Source organism: Palaemon carinicauda, chromosome 7 (genome assembly GCF_036898095.1).
Source record: "Palaemon carinicauda isolate YSFRI2023 chromosome 7, ASM3689809v2, whole genome shotgun sequence".
Taxonomy (NCBI): domain Eukaryota; kingdom Metazoa; phylum Arthropoda; class Malacostraca; order Decapoda; family Palaemonidae; genus Palaemon; species Palaemon carinicauda.
The window spans coordinates 74,386,552-74,395,953 of NC_090731.1; the positions used below are offsets into that span (position 1 = coordinate 74,386,552).

The 9,402-nt window shown below is 33.9% G+C and overlaps 2 protein-coding genes across 2 annotated transcripts; both read left to right on the forward strand.

Annotated features, from left to right (window-relative positions):
• The first annotated feature begins 627 nt into the window (after nt 1–627).
• On the forward strand, nt 628–1,176 carry LOC137644379 (uncharacterized). The gene has a single exon (XM_068377362.1). The coding sequence runs from the start codon at nt 628–630 to the stop codon at nt 1,174–1,176; it is 549 nt and encodes a 182-aa protein (XP_068233463.1).
• A 128-nt stretch (nt 1,177–1,304) lies between these two features.
• Nucleotides 1,305–1,976, forward strand: LOC137644381 (uncharacterized). Its single transcript, XM_068377363.1, has one exon. It carries the CDS (start codon nt 1,305–1,307, stop codon nt 1,974–1,976), a length of 672 nt encoding a protein of 223 aa, XP_068233464.1.
• Nucleotides 1,977–9,402: the final 7,426 nt, after the last annotated feature.

Genomic DNA, 9,402 nt, shown 5'->3' on the forward strand with positions numbered 1-9,402 from the left:
TAAAACTTCGTCTCTGATTATGGCAAAGGGTAGAGTAGCACCCATTAAAGAGTTGACTGTACCTAAACTAGAATTAATGGCTTTGTTGTTAGGTGCAAGATTGCGTGAATTTATAGTTGAAACTTTTGAAGAAAATAAATTTGAGAAAATAATAATTTGGTGTGATAGTAAAGTTGCCCTAGGATGGTTAGTGGCAAAGAATAATTTGCCAGTATTTGTGAAAAATAGAGTATTGGAAATTTTCTCTATAACCACGGGGATCGTCTTTTCTTACGTCCCATCTTCAGAAAACCCTAGCGACTGGATTACTAGAGGAAAAAGGACAGAAGAAGTAAGAAATAACTCCTTTTGGTGGGAGGGACCTCCCTGGTTAAAATCAGAAAACCACACCTATCCTATTGACAGGACATGGGTGAAAGAAGCACAAGCACAGGATGAAGTTATTCAAGTCCATCTTGTAGGGAACAGTGAAAAACCCGTCTGCTGAACTGGGAAAGATTTAGTAGAGTGGATAAATTTTTTAAAACTATAGCTTGGATTAGGCGATTTATTCACAATGGCAAATCAACTGGCTGTAGAAAAATTGGAAGTTTAACGCTGGAAGAACTTCAACAAGCTAAAAATAAAATGATTATCCTCTTACAAAAGGAATACTTCCCGGAAGAATATAAAGCTTTGGAAAAAGGGGGTAAAGTTTCAAAATTGACCTTATTAGTACAATTGAATCTCTTCTTGGAAGAAGGAATTATAAGATGCAGAGGAAGATTGGAACATGTCGCACAAGCGGCGGAAATAAAATTCCCAATCTTACTGCCGAAAAGTTGTTTTCTCACAAAATTGATAGTAAGGGAGCATCACTGTTTACAAGCTCACATGGGAGTAAATGCAACCATGGCAAGTGTGAGACAGGAATATTGGGTCCCACAGATTCGCCAATTATCCAAAAGTGTAATTCATCATTGTGTAATCTGTAAGAAAACACAAGGGAAACCCTACCGTGTAAATATTGCTCCACCATTGCCAGAATTTCGGGTGCAGAGAAAACAACCTTTTAGCGTTACAGGGCCAGATTATACAGGAGCGTTGTTAACTAAGGAGAAACAGCAAAATCCTGAAAAGGCCTATATTGTGTTTTTTTTGTTTGCCCAGTTACTAGAGGAATCCATATCGAATTAGTAAAAGATCTGTCCTGCGATTCGTTTCTTATGGTGTTTCGAAAGTTTTGTAGCCGTCGGTGATTTCCTTCTTTAATGCTAAGTGACAATGCTACTACCTTTGTATCGACTTCAGTTTATTTGAAAAACATGGCAGAAAGTTCATTAGTGCAAGAACACCTAAATGCTATCGAATGTAAATGGAAGTTCATACCAGCCAGAGCACCTTGGTTTGGAGCTATATGGGAAAGATTGATTGGTCTTTTGAAAACATGTCTAAAGAAAGTAATAGGTCAGGCCTTTCTCAGCTTTAGTGAACTTTCCTGTGTTGTGACTGAACTTGAAGCAATTATTAATGACAGATCCTTAAGTTATACATCGGGAGATCTTGACCAGTTGGATATTCTGACACCCAATCATTTGATTTTAGGACGTAGATTGAGATCTTTCCCTAGGGAAGTCATAGATTGGAAAGATGAAACTAAGGACCATCTGTATGGTGAAAATAAGGCTGTTGGAAAGCGATTTTTGTACATTACAAAAAAATGTGATGACCTGTGGAAAAGGTGGGAGAGAGAATATTTAACTTCTCTCAGAGAAACTCATCGGGTAGGAATCAGACACGAATCTTGGCCCAAAATGGGAGATGTTGTGCTGATACACGATGAAGGACCGAGAAGTCGTTGGAAACTTGGTCAAATTGTCAAATTACACGTGGGACCGGATGATGTCTTGCGCGTGGTTACTTTAAAAACCCACACAAGGTCAAGTAATGAGACCTGTTGTCAAGCTATATCCTTTGGAATTATGGCAAGAGACTGATGTTGTCATATCTGAGAAAACTGATAACAAAAGCACCCGACCGAGCAGGAAAACAGCACAGACGGCTACTGAGCCGAGGAGACCCCTCATTCAAGCGGGACAATTATAACTGTAAATATTGTTTCTGTTTGCTGGGAGTGTATTGTGACTTACGATGAAATCACGATAGTGTATATAAAGACTAGTAAACAGTCATTTATCTTTTATTTTGTAAGGGAAATATTATGAACATTATGCAATGTGATGTGCGTAGAAAATTATAATTGTTGTATTGAATTGTTTTATAATAATATAATATTTCTTTTTGTCAAAGTTTTTGTAAGGCAAAATATATTGAATAGTTGTTTGACTCTAAGCAATCGTTAACGAGTTGTTAGTGTTTGTTTTGACGAATGCGGGTTGCGCATACGTGGATCTTCAGTCGTCTTTGAGTAACATAACTCAGAAGGAGTTAGTATCGACATAGCTCTGTTACGAATTGGGTCCGGTATCTCAAACGGGGGAGGGCAAGATTAACACACCATCAAGAGAATTCTAACCATCATGGATTAAAAGCTAAGTCAAGGTTATATAAGTGTTTTGTTACGTTAGTGATATTGAAGGGCATGCGTGCACGTTAGATATCGTTACTGACAGACATTTGTAAAATAGGACTGTACTTCGGGTTGCCGGATAGGAAATGTTACAATGAATAGTTAAGGTTAGTAATAAATGTGAATATTTTAATCCTGGTCAAATAATGATTTAAACACAACGCAATGTCTCAATTTATTGAATGATAGGAACAGAAAAGAATCCTTGAAAATCTGTTAAAGAACCTGGTAATATGTAAATCAAATTAGGGTAAAGTTTAGGTTTCCATATTTATTGAAGATTCTATATGTTTACTATTTTGGATTCTTTTGAGTAAATATAATATATATATATATATATATATATATATATATATATATATATATATATATATATATATATATATATATATATATATCACACATAGATATAAATAATGGTTCACCAGCCCCAGGAAGGTTTGCATTGCAGACCTTGATTCTGGCATTGGTGTCTCCGTGACTGCTTCAATGGCATCCTTCGTCATATGGATACCCTCTCCATCCACAATGAAACTCAAATATTTCAATGAGGGCTTCATATATTCACATTTCATCAAATTACATTTCAACCCATTGATATGCAACCGCTAGAGTACCTTTACAAGATCGTGTAAATGTTCAACTTCAGTTCTCCCAGTAAGACTAATATCATCTATGTTGCATCCACAAGGTACTCTTTGCAGAACTTTATCCATTAAAGACTGAAAAAGTTGTGGTGTTGCTGAGACACCGTAAGGTAAACGTGTATATCTGTACAAACCAAGTGGTGTGTTAATCGTGACATATTTCTTAGATTCCTCATCTAATTCCACATGCTGATAGGCTTGCGATAAATCTAACTTTGAGAAAGTTTTTCTACTGTTCAGTCGCTGGTATAGTTCATTTAGATTTGTCATTGGATGTTCAGGGTTTTCCACATAATGATTTATGGTGACCTTGAAGTCACCACAGATCCTAATAGAACCATTGTCTTTTGAAACTGGCACTATCGGTACCGCCCACTCACTATAGTCAACTTTCTCAATAATTCCTTCCAATTCCAGTCTTTTAAGTTCTGCATCCCTTATTGCATAAGGACCTGTCCTCACTTTATAAAAGATTGGTTTTGCATCCTTTCTTACACGAATATGAGCCTTTATATTCTTGGCTGTACCTAGTCCATCATCAAAGACATCACCATATTTCCTTAACAGTTCTTCTAACTTTGAGGTTTTCAGAATACCCGAATGCAGAATATTTACAGCTAACTTTTTCCAGTCAAATTTTGCAAAATGCAGCCAGTCCCTACCGAATAAGGCAGGTCCATTCTCCTGCACCGCATACAATGGCACTTCCTCCACGCTGTGTCCATGAATTCATAGTTATGTATCATATCCCGACGACTTCTATTTTTTCTGCCGTCATGGTTTTCAGCACAATATCGCTGGATTAAAGTACTGTATTTTTCAGAAGTTTACCAGTGACACAGAAGCTCCCGTATCCAATTCCATATCAATTGGTATCCCATTTAATTCAACTTTCACTATTGTCTCTGGAACCTTATTGTGTCTTGCTTTCATTTTCTTAACACAGTATTTCAATGTATGCACCAATTCATCCTGTAGTATGTACTCAGTAGTTTCTTTTTCCGGACAGCTGGTCTTCTCCTCTGCCATGTTGACCGTCAATCATTTCCTTCCTTGGCTTCCATATTTCCAATCTCAATTGACTGTGGTGTGATTCTCCATTTTGCACATTCTACGAAGGTGTCCTTTTTTATGACACCCATTACACTCAGTGTCCTTATGGAAACAAACATCAGCCTTATGTTTTGTCTTCCCGCAACGGTATTACTCATGGAGAGAACCTTTCGGCCCAACAACTTTTTTTTACCTCCTGAGTTTGACCCTGAAACTTCGTGGCATTTTCATCAGCCATTTCCTGACTTACCACAATAGAAAAGGCTTTCTTTAAGTCAAGCTCCTGTTCACTTTATAGTTTCCTCTGTGCCGAGCGGTTGGCCAGTCCAATAACAAATAAGTCTCTTAAAACTTCCTCTTGAAAAGCACCAAACTGACATGTTTCCGCCAATTTCCGTTGCTCCGTTGCATAATCAGTGATGGACTCTCCTGGACGTTGTTTCCTATTGTAAAACTTGAAACGTTCACCTATCAGGATAGGTTTTGGGTGGAGGTGATTTTTCAAAAGCTCTGTAAGTTCTCGATAAGATCTTGATGAGGGCTTATTAGGGGCAAGCAATGTTTTCAGAAGTCCATCTCAAGAAAACTGCCCTTTTCTTATCTTCCTCTGTTATGTCATTTGCTAAGCAGAACTGATCAAACCTTTCGATATAATCTTCAAAGTCCTCGGATTTGTCATATTCTGCTATATTACCCAAATACGCCATCCTTAATTTTCCCTTTCGTGAATCAGTTCCTCGTTGCCATTGAAGTATATTTGGATGGACATGAAACTCAGATAGATCCTTTCTGAATAACTTTATTTTTTAAGACTAACTTATAATGATATACAGTTTAAAACAGTGGTTCTTAAACTTTTTTGCCTTGCGCCCCCCTTCTGCACTAAGCATAGAACCCATGCCCCCCCCCCCCTTCCCACCCATGAAATTTTTGCCAAACTAGAAAGTACCGTATGTATGTATGTATTGTTTTTATAAACAATATGTTTTGTATGCTAATATACTTCATTGGTTATGTGAGTATATGGATGAATGATGAATTTTTATTTCATAGCTGTTGATTTTTTATAGGAATGCACTGTACTATATTTCAATAAAATAAACTTTGTTCATAGAAAATGGGTAAAATAATTATATTATGATGAAACAAAATTTTATCTTAATCTTTTTTCAAACTGTTTTAGCATTGTACAGATTACAGTTATTACATTGATAGAAAATAGTAAAAAAATACCAATTACTGCAAAAATAAACATAATTAATACTCTTAATACAATCATTCATGGATCATGACCACATCAAAAAATATTACACATCCTCCTTAGTGATTAATTTACCCATATTTATGTAGTATTGTAAAACAAAAGACATCATAATTACTACATTTTTATTTTCATTGTTACTATTTTAACTACTTGTAATATTATAGAAAAAGTGGATTATAGCCAGTGGCCTTTCTGACTTAGTGCTACTCATCAGTGGAATGGGGGATACTGGCTCTTTTGAGCAACTAGTCAGGGAACATTTGGTGGTGTTTGGCTCAATGCACATCGGAGATCACTTGCCACATCAAGCTTAGTTCTTTACTTCGTTTTGATTCTTACTAATGCTGAGAACCCTGTTTTACAATAATTTCTTCTTAACATCTTCAAGTTTATGAGGATTCCAATTGCTTATATAATTATATATATATCGTAGTTATTCATGTATATATATACATATATATATATATATATATATATATATATATATATATATATATATATATATATATATATATATATATATGTATGTATGTATATATGTACGTGTATATATATATATATATATATATATATATATATATATATATATATATATATATATATATATATATATATATATATATATATATATATATATGTAAGGACAGTGAGACGAGCGTCACCAAGATCAACTGATACTTTATTCAAATGTGCATGGGAGTATATTACAAGGTGCGGACGGAAAGGTAGGATGGCACTGGCGCCAAAACAGATTGAACTGCCTGCCAAAATATATGTGTTTTCTTACACTTACAAATATACGAATTATGAGTTAACAGAAACATGTAATGAAATGATATATATGTCAAAATGTAGCTCTGATAGAGCGGAATACATATAGGCTACATGGGAAACCACGGTGTGGCGAAAGGAGAATTCAGATGAATAAACAGTTTGTTGATTTTCTGGACGACGAAGGGAGCGGTGTCCTTATAATATAGATAGATAGATTTATAAACATATATTATGTGTGTGTTGTGTAATGCCACGTATTTCAATTTCTAAAATCTGGTCACTCTGGCCTATATGCATAATGCATGTGCATAATTTCATTATAACTCCCCTTTTCACACCTCAAATAAATGAACACATTAGTTATAGGTATATCAAATGAAACAAATATATTATGCAGGTGAAATAATGATAACGTACAATACATTTGCATAAGCTGGTAAGTCATACCATGATATGAACAAATTTGTCTGCACGTTCTCGTGTCACACACACATTTAGATTTTTTATACTGCATATAACTTATCTAAAATAGTAAAACAGCTACAAAGGAATGAATGAACATACAGTAAACACACACGCCCAAAAAAGAAAAAAATACTTCTAAATCAGAACTGCACTAAATACATTGAAAGTAATGTAGTAATTACCAGTACTTGATAATATTTAAAATATATTACGCAGGACTTGAAAGTCCTCACTACTTCATTGGAAAGACTGAGCCAGACTACTACAACCCTTCGTTATTATATGAGCAGGTGAGATGAGCAATAAGGTGGTACGAGACGCATTCAGTTCCGGGGGAAACATTTCTCTGACCGCTCTCATCTAAGATTTAGCCAAATGTGTCACTTTCATAACTTTTGGCATTTATTAATTGAGTTTTTGGCCTGGTTGAGATGATAATTAAAAAAAAAACTTATGGAAGCAGGGATAATGTTTTTGACTATTTTGCAATTAATATTAGGAAAAAAAATGGCACCATCTAGCAGCCCTGCTTGCACCCCCCTTGGAAGCTCCTGGCGCCCCCCTAGGGGGGCGTGCCCCCCAGTTTAAGAATCACTGGTTTAAAAGAAGAAAAAATACTTAACAGGGTAGTTATGCTTAATAAGTAGTAAGTATCTGTAAATACAAATATAACCTCTGGTAATAGGTAGTTATAAACATAAATACCTAACATATATATATATATATATATATATATATATATATATATATATATATATATATATATATATATATATATATATATATATATATATATATATATATATATATATATATATATATATATATATATATATATATATATATATATATATATATATATATATATATATAATAGATATATATATATATATATATATATATATATATATATATATATATATATATATATATATATATATATATATATATATATATATATATGTATATATATATATATATATATATATATATATATATATATATATATATATATATATATATATGTGTGTGTGTGTGTGTGTGTTTGTTCGATTTTTTGTGTGTATGGATATGTAAAGAAAAATTTTAAATCGGTAATTTTAATGCTAGTACCATGAACCAGATTGGAACGTTACAGTAAGTGGAGAATGAATAAAGGCTGGATATCTTAGCATTAAGTAAAATACGCTGTAAAGGGATTAAGTGATAAGGAAATCTTCGACCAAGGCAATATGTATATCTATTCAGGAAGAACAGCTATAGCTAGAAGGGATGGGGTAGGAATGATGATGACACCAAGACCATGAATGGAATTAACTGAGTGGAGAGCTATAAATAATAGATTGTTACTTACTATGTTTAAATAAAAGCAGTATAATATGAGTGTTATAGTTTGCTATGCCCAAACCAAAGATATCCCTGAAGAAAGGAAAGATGAATACTATGAAGAACTGCAGAGTTCATAAGATTAGATCCCAGTGAGAGATATGAAAATTTTAATTGGTGACCTCAATGCTAAACTTGTAAGGAATAACCAAGGTATAGAGAATGTGATGGATTTTGAGGGTCTTGGTAAAGTTGCAAAAGTAAATGGAGCTGACTTTATAAGTTTTTGTTCCGGAAACAATCTTGTTATTATAGGTACTTTTTCCCAGCATACGGACATCCACATATATACATGGACTTCAATATGTTGCAATTAAAAAATCAAATAGATTACATAGTCAATGATAAAGAAAGAAGGAGAACTCCAAGAAATATAAGAAGATATACAAGTGCATATATTGGAAGTGATTACTAGCTCCTCATTTCTACAATCAGATTAGATACAACTAAGCTTCTAGAAGATAAGCACAGAAAAAAAATTGTAATTGAATATAAAAATAGATCTACTGTGTCAGAGACTTTAAAAGACGAAGAGCAGGCAATTAATATAGAATACTGTGATATTGAGAAAGTATGTAGATCAGTTGGTAGTGAAGGTTTGGGTCACGCAGTCACAAGGAGAAAACCATGGATCTCAAATGATACTCGGGATACTATAAAAATAGAACAAGACATAAATTATTTGTTGAAAGTTTTGGAGGAAGGAATGAAAATTACAAGGTAGACCATGCTAAGTATTCCAGTATTGATAGTGAGGTCAAAAGAGAAGCGAGGAATGACTGAACAGAGTATTTGGACAGAAAAGAAGATGAAGCTGACAAAGCTATGAATTCAGGAAATTAGTATGGCGTAAGAATTGCTCATAGAATTATTAATGAAATCTCCACGGTGGAAAAGAATATGAAGTATTTACCATAAAAAAAGTGATGGATCTGTTTTCACGACAGAAGATAAAGAAAGGCGATATTAGATGGAACGCTTTAGTAATGCCATGAAAAGAAGATATGAAGGGAATAATATAAATGATATACTTGAATTCAGTGTTTTAAGTCAAAGCTATCATGGAAAAAACTCAAGATATGAAAGTCCGTGAATATGATGAAATAACAGCCGGGATGATAATTGGCTCCCAGAATAGTTACAAGATTATTTTCCAAAATATGGCGTGAAAAGGCAAAACCAGAGGAGTGGGAGCAGGGAGTGTTGGTGAAAATGGCAAAAGAAAAAAAAAATCTGACTGATTG